Below are 19,433 nucleotides of genomic sequence, written 5' to 3'. Positions count from 1 at the left end.
TCCAGGGGGCGTCAGAGTCTTGTGAACTATAAAGAGCCCAGGGGCCTGGAAGCCCGGCTCTGGGGTACCTCAGCTTGGGCGTCGTTGAACCTGAAACACTCTTGGATGGGGAACTTCCAGAGCAAGGAAACGTGCAAGGCCCTGGGGTGCGTAGATAACCGCATATGTGCATGCTTGGAGGGGAGGATGCGGGATAGACACGTCCCTGGATGCTCTGCCAGTCATTCTATATTGAGCCTTTTGGATAGATGCAGGAGGGGAGCGAGAGCAAGAAAAGCTGCACAGCAGAGCGGAATCCGGTTGAGAGGGGCTGGGAGCTGAGCATTCGGAGGAGGCAGGGAATAATGAGGTTCAACATGAGTCACCTAGAGTGGCTGCAACGTGGGAGAGAGAGTGTGTGGTGCGGTGAGGCGCTGGAGGGGGAGACAGGTTGTGCAGCGCAGATTGTAAAGCCCCTCACAAGTCATCAGGCTTTATTCTGTAGGTAGCTGGGAATTACCAGTTCTTATGCACAGATGGGTGAGATTTACCTACAACTTTAACTGAACACAGCTGTTACAGGTTGAATTGTGCCCCCTCTCTAAATTCATATGTTGAAGTTATAGCACTTCAGAATGTGACCTTATTTGGAGGGTGGTTGCAGATGTAATTAATTAAGGTGAAATTATACTGGCGTGAGGTGGGCCTCCAATCCAGTATGACTAGTGTCCTTACAAAAAGGGTTGGAGGGATTTGTACACAGAAACACACATTGAGAGAACCCATGTGAACGTAAAGGCAGAGGTGTGGTGATGCATCTGCAAGCCAAGGAATGCCAAGATTGCCAGAAACCTACCAGAAGCTAGAAGACAGGCATGGAACAGGTTTTCTTTCACAGCCTTCAAAAAAAAAACACACCAATCTTGCCATTATATTGAGCCTAGACTTTCAACCTCCAGAACTGAGACGATAAATTTCTGTTGTTTAAGCCACCCAGTCTGTGATACTTTGTAATAGGAGCCCTAGGGAACTAATATAACACCCAAAAGTAGAGACACAGAACGATGTGACACTTTTAAGCAATCTAACATCCCAGATGATACTGGACTCAGACCCTTGGGAGGAGGGGGAAGAGTACTGGCTTGCCCTCTCCGGGGACGTCTTTACATTCTCACTGGCTTTAACTGTTTTGTTCTAGGAAGCAGTCACCGTAAGCCATCCCACTCTGCTGCCCCAGTAATTTTCTACTTATGTGGTGAAAAAGTCCTGTGTCTGGTCTCACCTACATCCTTGCTGCAAACTGACTCTGCCTACCTTTAAACTATCTTTCTCAGCCCCAAACTTGCTTCCAGCCTTTCTTCCACTTGAATGGCAGCAGAGAGGATTATATCAAGACCATAGGAAGAGGAAGATTAGGGAGAAATTTGCCCTCCAACACACTTATTTTTTGCCAACACCATGCATTATGCTACTAAATCCTCACAACCGCATGAAGTGAAAAGTACTAGCTCCATTTTACAGATGAGAAAAGTGAGGCTCGGAGAGACCAAGTCACACCATTAGTAAATGGCAGAGCCGGGATTGTACTCTGTGGACTCCAAAGCTCTTTTCATCCATCCTGCTGGACTCAGAGACAGAATTCTCCAGGGTGGCCTATGCAAACCGAGGCACAGATGGGGTTAAGTAGTACATTCTAGAAGTTGAGTTCTCAGCCTTTCCAGCGATGCTCAACTGGCAAAACTAGCCTCTTTAACCCTTGCTGTCACACTGGAGCGCAGGGACTTGAGGGTGCTGAGAAAACAGCCCAACTCCAGCAGGCGGCACTGTGAACCAGATACCATTCCCAACGTGGGCGGTGCGCCGGGAAACCCGTCCGGGCGGAGCCAAAGGGAGCTCCTGGGAACCACACGTGGGGTGTGGCCACCCTGGAAGGGGCGTGTCTGTCGCTCAAGCCCCGCCCCACCTCTGAGTCTCGACTCCTGGTGGGCGTGTCTCGAATTTTCTCCCCGAGAGACAAGCGTGGGCCGCTTGCCTCCTGAAGGAGAGCCGCGGAGAGCAGTACGGGTGTCAGGGCTGCCCCTCCCGGTACGGGGCACGTGGCAGGCGCGGGCCAAGCCCAGGGGAAAGAAGCTGGCCCGTGGGGTAAAGAACCACTGAGACACTGGGGAGCCAAGCCGAAAGCTTCGGGGTTTGGAGCAGAGACGCGGCGGCGAGAGGGAGGGGAGAAGGCAGAGTGGCGCATGGGGCGCCCCGGCTGGGCCGGCAGCGCGCCCCCTTGGGCCCCGCCACGCTGAATGACCTCCAGCGCCGCGCCTCGAACCCGCGCCGGGAGGCCATGCCTGTCATGAAGGGGTTGCTGGCCCCACAAAACACCTTCCTGGACACCATAGCCACCCGCTTCGACGGCACACGTGAGTGGGGCGGCGGCTGGGGCGGGGGGCCAAGACTTCTTCAGGGTCGGCTTGGGTCTCCTGGATGTGGTCAGACCCGAGGCATGGAGAGAGAGTGGAATTGAGAGCCTAGGAACTCCCGAAGCCGTGGTAAAGGAACAGAACTGGGAGCACTCTGCGAGGGGAAGCGGGGAGAAGGCCAAAAGTGCGGGGGGCCAAAATTGGGGGTGTGACTGAAAGGCTCTATGTGCAGCAAAACGGAGGAGAGGCCTTGGGAGAGGCCCACTACGGTGTAGAGCTCTGCTGGCGGGATGTATGGGGGAGTATCCGAGATGGGGAGTATCCGAGATGCGAAGTGGCCAGACGCTCTGGAGTCTACTCCCAGACGACTCCAGCATCCCCTTCCTCCAGGAAAAGAGAACGAGAATGAGAGCGAAAGAGAAGGAAAAGATTAGACTTCCGCAGGACCTAGTTTGGATTAAGGTCACGCGCCCCCAAATCGTGGCGCGTCAGTGTCTGAGGGAGGTGAGTCAGGAGGGCAGGGGATGGTCCTTGTGACAAAGGGAACTCCCTGTTCGCCGACCCCAGCTTGGGTTCCAGGTTCAGCACCTTGGACAGCCACACTCCTCCTTCCCCGCTTCTCCCGCCATTCCCTTTTCCTACTTTGGAGCCTAAGGATCTCCCCCTGCCCCTCTGGGGCACCCTGGCCAGGATCTGGAAGGTGGGGGGAGAGGTACCTGAGGGCAGAAACCAAACTGCGGGCACCCTACCCGCCTCCTCACCTTCCCACCCCCCCATACACACCTCCCTTGTTTCCATAGCGCCCATCACTGGGGCAACAGGCCCTGGGATGGAAGAAGGAGGCTGCTGCCCAGGGCCCATCGCCTGCCAGGCACCCTCAATGTCTCCATCAGCAACCCCACCTTCAGACACTCACCCTTCCTAGCACCCCCCGGGACTGGTTGTGTCTCAGGCCCATTCCCTCTGTCCCTGAATGGCTTATAGAGTCCCACTGTGGCCTCCCACCTATTGGAACTGGAAGGAGACAGCTCAGGTCGTACTTAAAATTAGCTAAAGGGATGCTAAAAAGAGGACCTTTCCTGGAAGGCAGAGGATGAAGACGTTTTTCCCTCCCCACACAAAGGAGATTTGTGAGTTTGCATAGTCTCTGCCTTTTGGTTTTCTATCAATAAAATGGGTGTGATATCACCAGTCTCTCTGCCCTGTCCACTCTCGAATAGGATGACAGGGTAGCGGCTATTGATGTGCTTTGAAAGCTGTGCAGATGAGGGGGAATCATTTCACCCAGTCAGTGGGATACTGACTATGTGCCAGGACTTGCTCATGTAACTCTCACGAAACCATGTGAGGAAGATCTATAACCCCCACACACACACATACGCTTTGCAGACAAGGAAACAGAGGCACAGAGGAGTTCATTAACTTGCCAAAGATTACACAGTAAGCAGCAAAGGTGGGGTGATGCAGCTCCTGCCTGTACTCACCATGCTATGCTGCCTCTCATAGTAAGAGTGGAGGGATGGAACACATGACCTCTTGGGGTTCCTTCTCCAACCCACAGTAGTCCCTGTCCCAGTTCCAGAGCACCCTTAAGTCTCCTTGTCCTTTTGCTCTATCCCTTCTTGGTCTCATTTCAGAGTATACCAGAGGGGGATCCAGGAATCACATGGAAGCCTGGGAAGCTTCTGGCTCTGTGACCTCCGACCACAGCTTGGGGGAGGTACTGTCTACCTGGAAGCTGAGTTCCCCTCCTGGCTTTGACCTAACCTTGACCTCCTCTGTCTTCCCACAGACAGCAACTTCCTGTTGGCCAATGCACAGGGCCCACGGGGCTTTCCCATCGTCTACTGCTCTGACGGCTTCTGCGAGCTCACAGGCTACGGCCGCACTGAGGTCATGCAGAAAACATGCAGCTGCCATTTCCTTTATGGTCCAGAGACCAGTGAGCCAGCCCTGCAGAGGCTGCACAAGGCACTGGAGGGCCATCAGGAACACCGGGCTGAAATTTGCTTCTATCGGAAGGATGGTGAGGGCCTTGCCCATCCTGCACCCTTGCCCAGTCCCCAGGCTTTACTCAGAGTTCAGTTCGCACAGTGGAAGCCTGGGTGCTGGTCCCCACACTGCCACAAACTGACTATGTGACCCTGAGTTTCTGACTATGTGACCTGACCCTCTCTGGCCCTTGGTTCTTCCATCTGGAAGGTGAAGGAATCGGCTGACATAATCTCTGGGGTTCTTTCTAGCTCTAAAGCTTTGCCAAGCCCTTTGACTATGCCCAGGAACCAAGGGGGATTAAGAGAAAGGGATGCCACGGGCTGCTCACCCTCCGCCTCCATCTCTCCACACCTATAGGTTCGGCCTTTTGGTGCCTCCTGGACATGATGCCAATCAAGAATGAGATGGGGGAGGTCGTGCTTTTCCTCTTTTCCTTCAAGGACATCACTCAGAGTGGAGGCCCAGGACTTGGCCCCTCAAGGGACAGTAATCATGGTAACTGCAAGTCTGGGGAGAAGGCACAAATGGTCAGAGGTCCTTGCCCAAGGTCACAGAAGACCTCTCCCTACCCAGCATCATGGGATGTTGCCCCCACTTATCTCCGTACCCTTCTTCCCAATAGAAAACTCCCTTGGCAGGAGGGGAGCCAGCTCAAGACGTCGATCTACCAGGAGACAGAGCCGGACTGCCCTACACCGACTGACGGGCCACTTTGGTCGCCGGGGCCACAAAGGCATGAAAAACAATAATGTGAGTCCTGTCTCCACCCCAACATCTCCCAGCCGTGATGCTGAGGCATCCTGTTACTGTCTCCATTTCCCTATCTGTCTGCTCTCCGTCCAGTGACCTGCTCCTCTGTCTGCTCATTTCTTTGCTCTATCCCATGTCCCCCCACATCTCCTTCCATCTTCGTCTCCCTTGCTTCCCTGTGATTGACATTGCTCTGATGATGACACAGGGTGGGACTCTAGCAGCAATTATGTCACCTACCTCTGGCTGATAAGGTCGCCCTGTGGGGGGTAAAATCATAAGTTGTGGTCCTAGGGAGAAAGCCCCCATTGGGAGCCTGGCATCTAGCCCTGTGTACCATTCCTAGGACCTGATAAAGCCACAGGATTGAGTCTCCAACCCTCTGTGTAGTCTGTGAGTGCTGCAGGGAATGGGGTGCACTGTACCAACCTCCCCTCATTCCTGGAATACACCCATCCCCCACGGGGCCTCCAGAACCCAAGAGGAACTTGAGGGAGAAATTAGTGACCCCTCAAGCTAGGGCATGTGCCTGATTTGTCATAATCTCCTCAAGCGGGATGAAGGTCAGACCTTAAGATACCCCCCACAAAACGTATTATTTCCAAATGAGGCCTGAGCAGTAGCTTGGCAGAGGAAGGAAGTGTCAGATGCCAGCCCCTGAACCCCTCTCCTTCACCTTCTATCTTGTCTTGTGGTCGTACTTGCAGTTCCACCCCCCCCCCCATTTCCCCATCCCCTTCCTCTCCCTTCCCCAGCCTTGGCTCCTCTTTCCCCCAAGTGTCCCCAACCGCCACCCCTCTCCCCTTAGAACGTGTTTGAGCCAAAGCCATCAGTGCCCGAGTACAAGGTGGCCTCCGTGGGGGGGTCCCGCTGCCTCCTCCTCCACTACAGCATCCCCAAGGCTATCTGGGATGGCCTCATCCTCCTCGCCACCTTCTACGTTGCGGTCACTGTCCCCTACAATGTCTGCTTCTTGGGCGATGATGACGACACCCCCATCACTTCCCGACACACTCTCGTCAGCGACATCGCCGTGGAGATGCTCTTCATCCTGGGTCAGACCCTCTGCCCCACGGACCCTGGTGGGTGGGCTAGAGGGACTCATTTATCCAAGCCTCACTCCATCAGGGGCCTGCAGTACCCAGGTATTCAGAGACCATCCATTTATGGGTCTTTAAGTGCCCTGACCCCTGCCCCTTGACCCCTGCAGCTTTTAGACCTCTCCTCCCTGAGGACCAGCCAGAAGCCCAATCTGTCTTCCCCTTTTCTGCCTCCAACTCCATTCTGGGTCTCTAAGTGTTGTTCCCAGCTTATCCAGTTCCTTGGCCCCTTGGCCTGAGTTTCTAGGCCAAGACCCCCTAGTAACAGCCTCTTGCACCCCCAGATATCATCCTGAACTTCCGCACCACCTATGTGTCCCAGTCCGGCCAGGTGGTCTCTGCTCCTCGTTCCATTGGCCTCCACTACCTGGCCACATGGTTCTTCGTCGATCTTATTGCTGCGCTGCCTTTTGACCTGCTTTACATCTTCAACATCACTGTGGTGAGTGACCCCCATCCCACGTGCAGCATAACCTCCCAGCTTTAGCACAGCATCTCCCATTAAGGGACCCACCCCAAACCCAAACTCAGTCCTTCCCATCAACCTATCTGTGAATATTTGTCAGGCAGCTGCTATGGGCAAAGCCCTGTGCTAGGAGCTGAGAAGGACTGAGAGGGTCTGTGTTCTTGGGGAGCTCAGCTCACAGTCTCTAAACAGCTAAGTAGGGTTACCGAGGCGACACTGGCCTAATGCCAAATGAGTGGTACTTTTCACATTTTTATTTAACAAACAACTAATGAGCAGTTTGCTGTCTGCAAAGCTTTGTGTGGGGCATGGTCACTATTTGAAAAAGGTACAAGGATTCAGCCTCCAAGCAGTTAAGCGGGCGAGGGGGCAGAACTACTGGAGGGGACAGCAGGAACAAAGAGGTGAATGAAGTGGAAGATGGGGCCCAGGTATTGTGTTTGAGGGCTGGGCACAGAGCTAGCTGATCTTGTAATTCCAGGTTGGAACATGGGTATGTGTAAAAATGATCTAAAATCTGGACAGAGCCTGGGAGGCCAAAGTACCCCAGTTGGTCAGAGTCTAGGGTAGTCTGGGAAGGGTTCCTGAGGGAGGTGAGAGTAGAGCTAGATGGAGAGTAGGATTTAGCTGGTGGGAGATGAGGAAAGAGAGCATTAGGAGGGAGCATAGCAAGCCCAGACCAGGAGGTAGAGGCTGTGGCTGGGTTTGGAGGTAGAGAATGCTAAGACCGGTGTCCTCCCAGCTCCCTGGCAACTGTCCGGAGGTGCCTATGAGTGGGTAGCTCTGCACCAGCTGGCGGACAGTAGATCTTCTCAAGTCCAGGGTGAGAGAGTCCCACCCCCTGTCCCTAGACCCCCTTGGTTTTGGGTGAGGAGGTGGAGAGCTGTTTCCCTGTGCGCGCCTCTCTCTGCCACACTTAGCTATAGCAGGAAACCACCTACACACAGCCAGATTTAACTAGCCGCCAACGAGCTGTGGGCCTCTTCTGGCTGTGTACACGTGTGTGCACGCTCCCACACGTGTGTGTGTCTGCACTGAGGCTCCGGGCATTCCGGGCAGAGCTCCCCACCCCTCCCCATCCCCCATGCCCACCAGACTGTCAGGGGGGCAAACAACTGTCCCTGGGGAGAGGGAGAGCTGAAGAGAGCCCCCTGTTCCTCCTCCCAGGCGGTTCCCCTCCTCTAGTACCTTCAGGAGCACTTTACAGTTTACCAAGTGCTTTCACACACATCATCACATAGGAGCCTCACAGTAACCCTTCAGGGCAGGTTCTCTTATCCCTGTTTCTCAGAGGTAGATGCAGTGTCTCAGAGAGGTTAAGTGGCTTGCTGAAGGTCACACAGCTAACAGTGACAAGCAGGAGATTGGAACAAGGTCTCCAGACTCCTAATCCATTATTCTTTCTAGCACAGCACCCTGCTTCCCAGGAAAGCAGGGTACCTGAGTGGATGGTCTGGCATAGGGGAGGTGAGGAGAGACGCTGGGGCTGGAGGAGGCAGAGCAAAGAGAGAAGATGAGGAGTCACTGGCAGAGCTAGGGACTTCAAGGAGCCAGGCCTGGGACAATCTGGTCCAAGGAGAAGGAGAGGGGGACCCCAAGGGAGTGGGGTCCAGGGCCAGGTGACTGAGGGGAAGCCCTAAAGGACTCAAGTCAGGAGCTCTGGGAGGTAAGCGCAGGTAGTAAGCCTGGAGAGGGTCCATGTGGGGCAATCAGGGTTGCTTACTTCACCTACATGGCTCAGGAACCACGTAGGGCCAGGGCTATGGGGGATGCTCCTGGAAGCCCCTGAGAGGATGGGGAAGGGCCTTCATACCAGGTGACCCAGACACCGTCCCAGAGTCCCTAGCCCTAGTCTCCCAGCTGCCCCCATCCAGAGTACTGAGAAAATAAGCCCCCCACCTGCTCCTCACCTCCAAGATTGGAAGGGCTAATTGGAGCATTAATAAGCACAATGGAAACAGTCATCGTGGTACTATTAGCTCACATTTACAGGACCTTACTAGGTACCACTAGCTCCATCAATCCCCACCTAGCCCCACAGGGCTGAGACCTCGCAGCCCAGGCTCCCTCAGTCTCTGCTCGCCTTCCCTCGACATTTTGGCATGACCCTCTTGCCTGCAGATAACCCACGAGGGGAAAGGTCCCTAAACCTTCCCCTGTCCTCCAGCCTCTTGCCTGTCCCCACTCTACCATGCTTCTCTGTCTCGAGGGGTGGCTCCTATTACAATTGCTGTCATCAGGAGCCAGCTCGTCGCCACAGCTGATTGTGCCTAGGACACTGGGGGCTTTGAGCAGGGGCCAGAGCACATTCTGTCTCTTCCCCTGACTCTGACCAGGACTTGCTCCTTCACAGCCCACAGCGCTAAGAGGCAGGATAGCACAGAATGGACTTTGGTATCAGCCCAGATTTGAGTTCCAGCTCCATCATACCTTTGGTCTGTGACTTCAAGCAAATCACTAACCTCTCTGGGCCTTAGTTTACTCATCTGCAAACTGGGAATGATGATGACAATTAGACCGAAGGCATACGTTTTTTTCCAAATGGGGATTACAAATATTTAGCCCAGTACCTGACACATAGTAAATACGTACACAGTGTCAGCCATTATTAGTTTCAGTATCATTCTCTCCCCCCGCATTTCCTGGTCACCTTCTCAGGACAGAGGGATGTTTGTCCTGCTGCAGCTTCCCCTGACTCCAGGGTGCTAGGAAACGACGTGGAGGCGGGGGCTCTAACGACCTGCGCCCTGACGCCTCCTCTGCTACACTCCTGCAGACGTCGCTGGTGCATCTGCTGAAGACAGTGCGTCTGCTGCGGCTGCTGCGGCTGCTGCAGAAGCTGGAGCGCTACTCACAGTGCAGCGCGGTGCTGCTTACACTGCTCATGTCCGTCTTTGCGCTCCTCGCCCACTGGATGGCCTGTGTCTGGTACGTCATCGGGCGCCGGGAGATGGAGGCCAACGACCCCCTGCTCTGGGACATCGGTGAGCCACCGACCCCAGGCTTTCACTGATCACCCATCTGCCTGCAGTGTCCACTCGGGCCCCCAAGCTGATGCCTCCACCAGTACCCACACCCACCACCCACAGTCCTGCATTCATCCAACCAACATGCATTGAGCTCCTTCCAGATCAGACATGAGAATCTGATTTGAAGACAAGGGCTTTGCCCTGGGGGGGGACCTCACAGCGTAGCAGGGGAGTAAGACTGGTGATAGACCACCAAAATACAATGGGGGACACACTCTGATGGTGGGGAGGGGGTTTGGGGCAGAGTCCCTTCCAATGACTCCCCATTGCCCTCAAAATAGAGTCCACACTCAGAGCACACCCTACAGAGTGCTGCAGCCCTCTCTGTCCCCACGTGGCTTCTCTTTCTCCCGTGTCCCCTGTGCTGCAGCCACACAGGCCTCCCTCCAGCCCCCAGGATGTACTGCTTTCTCACTTTGGAGCCTGTACATGTTTTCCTCTCTGGAATCTGTCCCTTTTGTCTTCTCTCCCTCCTTCACCTAGGTGACTTGTCTCTTCTTCGCAGTCTCAGCTAAAATGCTCTGTCCTAAGGGAGTCTTTCAGGAACCATAACCCATCCCACCCCCAGGGGGTTGGCTCTCCTAAAGAGTTATGACTCCTAAGACACTCTATACTTCCCTTTCAGTAGCTTGCCTTCCACCTGTAATGATTTATTTCATATCTCTTTCCCCTCAGACTGGAAGTTCCACCAAGGCAGGGAGAATGTCTGGCTGGGTCAAGTCCTAGAGAGTCCAAAGGGCCCCTGAGCAGTCAGCAGTGTGGGGAGTTGGGAGTCTTGAACTGCGGCTGTAACCAGTTCCCCGCTGCGAGGCCCGCGTGCGGGCAGCGCATGGAAACCCAGTTCTCCACCGCTTGCGCAGCGGCGCTCCTTGTATCCCTCCACCCCCCAGGCTGGCTGCACGAGCTGGGGAAGCGGCTGGAGGTGCCCTACGTCAATGGCTCGGCGGGCGGCCCGTCGCCACGCAGTGCCTACATTGCTGCGCTCTACTTCACGCTGAGCAGCCTCACCAGCGTGGGCTTTGGCAACGTGTGTGCCAATACCAACGCCGAGAAGGTCTTCTCCATTTGCACCATGCTCATAGGCGGTAAGGCCTTGCCTGCCAAGCCCCAGGGTAGCCCTGCCAAGCCCAGCGTGCAGATGGGGAAACTGAGGCCGAGAGAAGGCAAGATGTCCCTCCACGTCCAGACAGTCTTGCATTCATTCATAGACATTTTCTCAGCACCTACTACATGCGGCCCTGGGGGTTGCCACAAACAGGCATGGCCTCTTGCAAAGGGGATGGGAAACCCAAGCTAATGACCTAATTGGGGTATGGAGGATGGCCTGAGAGGGGTATCAGTTCTGACCTGAGGAAGCTACTACCCTCCATTCCTCGCCCTAAGCCAGCACCTGGCACCAGGTAGGCACGCAGGAGCCCACTGGCTCTCCTGCCCCTCCCCAGGAACCCAGAGACAGGAATCCAGGGCAGGGGGGGTTTGGGAGCAAGTGGCTGCCCCTAACCAGCTACCTGCCGCCACCCTGCAGCTCTGATGCACGCGGTGGTGTTCGGCAACGTGACGGCCATCATCCAGCGCATGTACTCGCGCCGCTCTCTGTACCACCGTCGCATGAAGGACCTCAAGGACTTCATCCGCATGCACCGCCTGCCGCGGCCACTCAAGCAGCGCATGCTCGAGTACTTCCAGACCACGTGGGCCGTCAACAGCGGCATAGACGCCAATGAGGTAGTGGGCGGGTCTCCCAGTCTGCGACACGTGGAGGTGCCGAGGGGACAGGGTTGCAGCCTCTCCAGGTTTGGAGTGGAGGCACACTGGGCCCAGGGAAGCGAGGTGCTGTTCATAAGGGCACGCTCCCACCCAAATCCGCATCTCTTTTCCTGTGCACTCGAATGTGGAAACTGAAATGGAGCTCAGGCCCTGGCTAATGTCACGCCCCCTTCAGTTCCCATTTCCCGAGCACCTGCTTTGGGCCAGCCTCTGTGCTGGACACAGGGAGCTCAGCAGTGATTATACTCTTCCCTTGCCCTCAGGGAGACACCAGTCTGGTGAGGGAGACAGACAGGTAAACAAATAATTACATAGTGAATGGGACCCTGCTGGAAGAATGTAGGTGCAGTGGGGCCTTGGTTGTGACTGGACCTATAGGAGTCAGGGACAGTGGCACAGAAGAGGGGACAAGGTGAGGGACAATAAGGAAATTGGCCTGCTACCAGAAGGCCATTCCAGATAGAAAGAGCAATAGGAACATAGGTCTGGAAATGATGCAAAATAGCAGGGTGAGTTCAGGGAACTGAAAGTAGTTCAGTGAGCCTTCAGGGGCAAGGGTGTGAGTGGTATGGAAGGGGGAGGGGGAGAGGAGTGCAAGAGACAGGGCTGGGAAGGTGGGCAGGCCCAGCTCACAGACCCCCTTGACTTTAGATTTTATCCTGCAAAGTGTTTAGGTTGGGGAGTGACCTAGGGATCTAGGAGGTACTTCTGAGAGCAGGTGCCATCGGGGCTTGGTGAGCCTGGTTGCAGAAGAGGACCTCAGGGTGATTCTCAGGTTTCTGGCTTGGGCAGATGTGTGGGATGGAGGGGATACAGGAGGAAGGCTGGACTGAAAATAAGAGTCTAGGGTGGGGCCATGATGAGGGTGAGGTGCTTGTGGGAGACCCAAGTAGAGTTTGCCCTGGAGGTAGTTGAAAATATAGGTCTGGACCCAGATGTGGGGCTCCAGCCTCACAGGGAGTGGGGAAGTCATGGAGCTGGTTGCCATGATGCAGGGATTGTGTGGAAAGTTAGAAGAAAGGCAAGTGTGTAGACTGAGGAAAATGAGTCTGGGGAGGCAATGGTGGCAATAGAGAGGTCAACAAGCCAGAGTGGCCAAGGGGCTCCATAAGATGAGTGGAACTGTGAATACTGAGTTTGGCCCCTAGGAAGTGGTTGATAATACTCAAGGTCTAGTGTAACACTGCAGTTTACAGATACTGAGATCCAGAGAGAAGAAATAGATCATTTAAGGTCCACTGGGATTTAGGGCAGAGCTGACTTCTAGTCTCCTGACTCCCACGTTAAGGCTGACCCACCAGGGATGGTACTTGTATGTGTGGGATTGAGTAATCAGGACAGGTGTGAGTGGCCAGGCTATGTAGCCATAAGCAATGGACAGACAGGAGAAGACCTAGTCTCTGCTCCAGAGCAGAGGTTAGACACACAGAAGCCTTCTCCGAAGGTCAGCAATGGGTAACTTCAGAGGGCAAGTTGGAGCTCTCTCCTTGGAGACGGCTCAGCACACTTGTGGAACTCAAGTAGCAGATGGCCAGAATGACCTCTGCCCCCTCTGCAGTTACTGCGTGACTTCCCAGACGAGCTGAGAGCTGACATTGCCATGCACTTGAATCGGGAGATCCTGAAGCTGCCGCTGTTTGGAGCAGCAAGCAGGGGCTGCCTGCGGGCCCTCTCCCTGCACGTCAAGACCTCCTTCTATGCTCCGGGCGAGTACCTGTTGCGCCGTGGGGACGCTCTGCAGGCACACTACTATGTCTGCTCAGGCTCGCTGGAGGTTCTCCGTGACAACGTGGTGCTGGCCATCCTCGGTGAGGCTCCCACTACCACCCACTACCTACCCCAGAACCTGGGGAGTGGCCAGGAATCTAGGGACTGGGATACCCTCAGTGGATATCTGGAATTCCTGCTGAGGAGTATTCTTTCTTGGTCCCTTCACCCCACTACAATCCCCTTTTGACTGTTCCCCTCAGATTCTCCCCTAATCCCATTACAACATCCCTCAACCCATTAAACCTTCCTCAATGACCGTCCCCAACTCAATTGACTCATCCCCATTGACCCTCAATTCCATTGACCTTTACCTTTGAACTGATCCTTCTGGCCATTCTTTATTGATCTTCCAGTTCCATTGATCATTCCTCCAACTTTACCAGTCATTCTCCACTGACCTTTTCCCAACTCATTTGATTATTCCCACCCTTCCCACTGCTTCACCCACCTTCAACTGTCCTTCAAACACACTGACCAGCCTTCAAATCCATTGACCACCTCCCGCTAATATCCTCTCGGTCCCTCTGCCCCAGCTGACTGTCTCCATCCCTTCCCCACAGGGAAGGGGGACCTGATTGGGGCAGATATCCCTGAGCCAGAGCAGGAGCCTGGGTCAGGCGCACGCCCAAGCTGCGTGCGGAAGACCAGCGCTGACGTGAAGGCACTGACCTACTGTGGCCTGCAGCAGCTGAGCAGCCAAGGGCTGGCTGAGGTCCTGAGACTCTATCCTGAATATGCAGCTGCCTTCCGGGCTGGCCTGCCCCAGGACCTCACCTTCAACCTGCACCAGGGCTCTGACACCAATGTATGTAGACCCCGCATGGCCTCCATCTCCTCCGAGGTCCCTTCCTTCAAAGCAGACATCCCCCAGTCCCAGAGAGGGCCTCATGTATCACCTTCCACCCTGAAAATGTCCTCTCTCAACCCCAGGCACCCCTGTCCATTGCCCCTTCCATACTTAACATCTTTAAATTCCACCCACCTTACTCCATTGGCCATCACCCAACCCCATGGACGATCTTTCACTACCTCTACTTCCAACTCTACTGACCCATTTCCTGTTGGTCACCCCTCAGACTCACTCCAGACTCCCCAAAGGACCCCCACTTTGGAAACAATCCCCTTTGTTTGCTCCTCCTCCATGAAGTCCCTGTCTGAACTGGGCACCATTCCCTGGGGATTCCTCACTCACCAGATGTTTCCTGAGCCCGTTTTGGTTTAGGTACTGGGCCAGGTCTGCAGGCTACACTGTAGGCCTTTGTCTTTTGCTGCTTTTCATACTGACTTTCCACTCAGGATTTCTCTGAGTCAGAGTTGGAGGTATCTCTGACTTGAGTCCACTTAAAAAGGCCCCGCATTCTCAAACCCCACAACACTGATGGGTGGAAGTAGGAGGTGCTGCACCAGGGGAGGAGTAGGTATGAGTCAGCTTGACCCCCCTCTCTGTCCCCACAGGGCCTCAGCTGCTTTTCCCGATCCCCTCGGCTCTTCCAGGTAACACTCCCTTCCTGGATGGGCTTGAGGTTACATGGGGGAGAGTCTGGGAATGAGGAGAACCTCTCCTTGGCTCCTCTGCTTCAGGGAGAAAGCGAGGAGATGGGGAGTAAGCATCCGCCAGTGTAGGCTGTTGCTTAATGAAGGGGCCTATTGTTCACTGTCCTATGAATAACATCAGCTGCCCCTCTGCCCACAGCCCCGCTCTGAAAGCCTTGGCTCCTTCTCAGACAAGATCCTGCCGTCCATCAAAGAGTCTGAGGCTGGGGCAGAGCCTGGAGGTGGTCCCAGGCCCCGCCGGCCTCTCCTCCTGCCCAACCTTAGCCCAGCACAGCCCCGGGGCTCCCTGGTCAGCCTTTTGGGCGAGGAGCTGCCTCCATTCTCAGCCCTTGTCTCCTCCCCTTCTCTGTCCCCATCCCTGTCCCCTGCCCTGGCTGGCCAAGACCACAGTCCCTCCCCTCATGCCCTGCCCAGGGGCTCTGCTGCCTGGAAGCCCCCCCAGCTTCTCATTCCCCCACTGGGAACATTTGGACCTACGGACCTCAGTCCCCGGTGAGACACTAGCCTCCCCTGCCTTCCCCATTACCCCTGCTGACTTCCAGAACCTTCTCTGGGCTCTGTCCCCAGCATTCCAACCTGTGTTCCTCCCTGTCTCTGCACCATCTACCCACCCCGCCCTTCTGATCCAACACACACAGCTTGCAACCCCACCCCACCCCTTTGACTGTTGCTCCTCCCCACCTCTCAGGCACTGCTGCTCCCATTCACCTTCTGTCTGCTCTGCCCTTCCCCTCTCCCCGTGGGACTGATGACCACTGCCCCCATCCCAGGGTAGTGGATGGCATTGAGGACTCTGGCAGCACAGCAGAGGCCCCTATATTCCGGTTTGGCAGGAGGACTGAGCACCCTAGGTCCCGCTCTCAGGCCCCTCCAACAGGTAAGGGTCATCAGTGGACTTCAACTCATAGTCACCCACTCATCTGCTATCCATCCATCCATCCATCCATCCATCCATCCATCCATCCATCCATCCCACATGTAGGAAGGGCCTACTGTGTGCCAGGTGCTGTGCTGGGAATACACAGATAAGCCAGATCTGGCCCACACTCCTAGTGAAGGAGACAGCTGTGTACTCTGATAAACAATTTCAGAACAGTACGCCAAGTACAACAACTGAGGCAAGAGCAGGGCTCTGAAGTACGAGAAGAGAACTCCCTAATTCTCCCTTCTAGAGCAGGGGACTCTTGAGTTAGGTCTTAACGGTAGGTAATAGTTTGAGGAGCAGAGTAAGGTAGTTGTTGCAAAGCACAAAGTCATGACAAGAGCATGTTGTGTTCAGATATCAAAGAGAAGATACTTGTCTAGAGCTAGGGGAAGCTGGGTAGTGAGGGGACTGGGGAAGTCATAGGGCCTTGAGACCAGCCTGAGAGTTTGGGTTCCCCATCGTCCTGACACTAGAGGAGGAGCCCACCCCAAGCTGTAGACTCATGCTCCCCGCATTCATGCTGCACTCCTCCACCCCGTTCTGCCTGCAGGGACCCGGCCCAGCCAGGACGCGGCCACTGAGACAGAGGAGGTGAAGGAAAAGGTCTGCAGGCTGAACCAAGAGGTGGGTTGGGCCTGGTTCCTCCCCTCCTTGAAGAATGTCATTTTGGGATCAGAGATATGCCTCATATAGGAACATTTCAGTGTTTAGAGCCAGTCCTGAATTCAAATAGTCACTCTCGCTGGATGACCTTGGGCAAGTCCCACAACCACTCTGAATTTCGATTTCCTCATCTAAATATGGGGGAAATGATCTATTCTTTCTAGAGCTATTGTGAGGATGCAATGAGAGCTGACGAATGCCTGGCCCAGTCCCTGGTACACTCTGTGTACTCAGTGATCTCTGCTTCCCCTCCTTCCCAGCTGGCTCAGGTTGACCGTCCTGGAAGGAGGGCTTTTCCTCTGCCTGGAATGCTCTCCTGCACGGAAGTCCCCCAGCAAGTCATGATGCTCCAGGCCTTTACCTTACCCAAGCCCTGGGAAATGAGTGCTAAGCAGACTTGGGGGGCAGAGGACAGGGAGGCTGAGAGGCCGTCTGCAATGGGGGACCTGGATCCCAATATCTGAATCCTGGTCAGAAGAGCCCAGATGCTGCATGCAGAGGCTCTGCCTTCACCTCCTCTCCAGGGATCTCAGAGCTGTCACCATGGCTAGCCAGGCCCCACCCTTGGGAGTTGGCCTTCCCTCCTTCTGATAAACATCAGGGTTCCCCAGGGAGCACCTGGGCTGGGGGCGGGGCCAACCCCTGTTCAGCAAGATTGAGCACCAGTCCTGCTTCCGCTCACAGTTTTAAGCCTGGTTCCAAACTTGAGTGCCTGTCAGCACCTGGAGAACCTGGTAAAGTGTAGACTCGTGGACCTCATCCAGTTTCAAACGTCTGGGGTGGGGCCCAAAAGTCTGCATTTTTACAAGTTTCTCAGTTGATTCTGTACTCCCTGAGATTTGAAAAACATTGAATAGACACTTGCGCTTGTGTGATGGAATCACCTGAAAGTAAATCTACATCTGTCACTTCACAGCTGTGCCATCTCTTTGAGCACATTTTTCTACATCTTGTAAAAGTGGGGCGGTGGGGAAGATGGCAATAGCTGCTGCCCCAATCCTTTTTGGAAAGAGCCTGGGGTATTTACATTTAGACAAAAATAGCCCCTGCTCTGCCTTCTTCTTAGGGTGGTCACAAGCAGAGAGTGGTTGTGAAAGAGCTTTGTAAACTGTAAAGGGGGGGTACACTTAGGAGGGTGGTGATTATTATGGCACCTGGGAAACAATTTGATGTGTTTTTAACAGATCTCCCGTCTCAACCAGGAAGTGTCTCAGCTCAGCCAGGAGCTTCGACAAATGATAGGCCTGGTGCAGGCCAGGCTTGGTTCCCCAGGCCACCCAGTAGTCTCAGTTGGGCCTTCAGACCCTCCCTGCCCCCAGCTGAGGCCTTCATGCATCTCTCCCTGTCTGTCCAGACCACCGCCTAGCTTCCAGGATACTACTCTTGCTGAGGTCCATTGCCCATCCAGTGTGGGAACAGCAGAGATGAGGACTGTCCCCCCCAATCTGAGACCCTCCGTGTTGTCCCCTTATCCCTCAGAGCCTGACCCTCTGGGACCCTCCCCAGGGCCAGAGACCTCACCCCCAACTCCAAGCCTCATGAGGCACAACTTCCGGTCCAGATCAGACACGTTCCACTGACCCTGGCTCTGGGCCCAGGCCTGTCTGGGGTGGGCATTGCCACCTGTCATCAGGGAGGTGCTGGGCCCGTGGCCTCCTGCCTCGGGTTAGGAGCCATCAGCTGGTCTGGTCGGCTCTGGATTCTCAGGACTTTTTCACAAAGCCCAGTCACTTCTGACCCTCTTCCCTTCTCCAAACCTTCCCCTCCTCCCCCTCTGGGAGGGGAGCCACCTGAGTCCATGGAACCCAACAAGCATGAGACAGACTGCGGTGGCCATTTGGGCTGGGCTGATGAGATGTCCTGCTTTCTCCCCAGGATCTGGAGGCAAGTAGAGATGAGGGAACAGAGACATGGGGAAGGGCCCCAGATCCAGCCTGGGAAATGAAGACTGAGACAAGAGCATGCAGGATCACGGTGACAGATCATAGATTCCACTGTGGAGATAGCGAAGTGACATTGTGAGGTCTTCTGTCCCAGTGCCTAGGTCTCTGCTGGAGACCTTGAGAGCAAGGTCGCCTCGAGAGGGCTAGGTTTGTGGGGTGGCTGGCATTTGAGGAACCCAAGACTTCTTAGGCTTCCCACTGTCAGCTCATGCTGGAGGAGCTCACTGAATCCCACAGTCCACACAGGAAACAAACTGATGACCCCCAACTATGTATTCTTTGGCTCTCAGCATTTTTTTCAAAATATGGATGAGTTGCCAACATTAAAAATCAGGAGAGTTCACATAAAAATACAGATATTCCAGCTTCTCTAAAAAATTTTGACAGATTTGGCAATCCTGAGCCAACATTCCACCTGGCAATAATCAGCTAGTGTTGGGTGGACACTGTCCTCTTTAGAAGTGGCCTGCACTTTCCACTTCTTTGCAGTGCCCACATTTCTTGACCACCTCCTGATGCCCAGCCAGCTTACCTTATTTGAATTCTTTGTCTGATCTTGTGGTGTTTTTGAGTTTGCAATCCTTGCCATAGAGAGTACTCCCAGGTTTCTGTGTCTCAGTGGGTACTTTTTGGGTCCAGCAATGTCTATTTCTACCCCTGGACCTGGGCCTGTCAACATCTCTGTTTCTCTCTGCAGGCTGTCACTGAAGGTGGTCTCTTCTGCTGCCAGCAACTTGAAACAGTCCCAGCAGTACTCCCTGTTCCTCCCTTGCTCCCAGACCTCAGCCAAGCCTGTTCTACCCACTTTCAATATGGTCTTACTCAGGGCCCTGACTTCTTGCAAACTCGCCCTGTTCTACACTCTCTACCACCCAACACCCTGAGCTCATTTTTGGATAGGAAATAAACTTTATTTTTGTAGTTGTTGATTCTGGCTGTTTCTGGAGGTTGGTCTGAGAGCCCCAGGGCTCCGAAGGAACCTCCACTGCAGTCATTCCCCGCACCATACCCCAGGGCCCTGTTGCTGTCTCTAGGAAGGGCAATGGTGCCAACCAATCCACTTGGCACCACATTCATGCCA

General features: G+C 54.6%; 1 protein-coding gene across 4 annotated transcripts; it reads left to right on the top strand.

The window, feature by feature from the left end:
* Positions 1–6: 6 nt before the first annotated feature.
* KCNH4 (potassium voltage-gated channel subfamily H member 4) lies at positions 7–19,273 on the top strand. Of its 4 annotated transcripts, XR_016022943.1 has the most exons (18): positions 9–146; positions 1,178–2,390; positions 4,183–4,416; positions 4,743–4,880; positions 5,008–5,135; positions 5,944–6,190; positions 6,520–6,677; positions 9,478–9,685; positions 10,621–10,815; positions 11,256–11,455; positions 13,056–13,305; positions 13,828–14,072; positions 14,723–14,761; positions 14,961–15,313; positions 15,592–15,698; positions 16,297–16,370; positions 17,594–18,293; positions 19,050–19,273. XR_016022943.1 is itself a non-coding variant. In XM_074319720.2 (17 exons), exons 2-17 carry the CDS (start codon positions 2,315–2,317, stop codon positions 16,871–16,873), a joined length of 2,856 nt encoding a protein of 951 aa, XP_074175821.2. In that variant the 5' UTR covers positions 7–146; positions 1,178–2,314; the 3' UTR covers positions 16,874–17,320. The 4 variants fall into 4 exon arrangements, 2 of the variants coding, with proteins under 2 accessions (XP_074175821.2, XP_088658379.1); XM_074319720.2 differs by lacking the exons at positions 17,594–18,293; positions 19,050–19,273 and adding an exon at positions 16,670–17,320 and having other exon boundaries at positions 7–146; XM_088802253.1 differs by having other exon boundaries at positions 17,594–19,273.
* Positions 19,274–19,433: the final 160 nt, after the last annotated feature.

The sequence above is a fragment of the Rhinolophus sinicus genome, chromosome 12 (assembly GCF_057876585.1).
Source record: "Rhinolophus sinicus isolate RSI-liver-muscle chromosome 12, RSI-T2T, whole genome shotgun sequence".
Taxonomy (NCBI): domain Eukaryota; kingdom Metazoa; phylum Chordata; class Mammalia; order Chiroptera; family Rhinolophidae; genus Rhinolophus; species Rhinolophus sinicus.
Note: the sequence above shows the minus strand (reverse complement) of the source record. Positions and strands in the feature narration are given on the sequence as shown.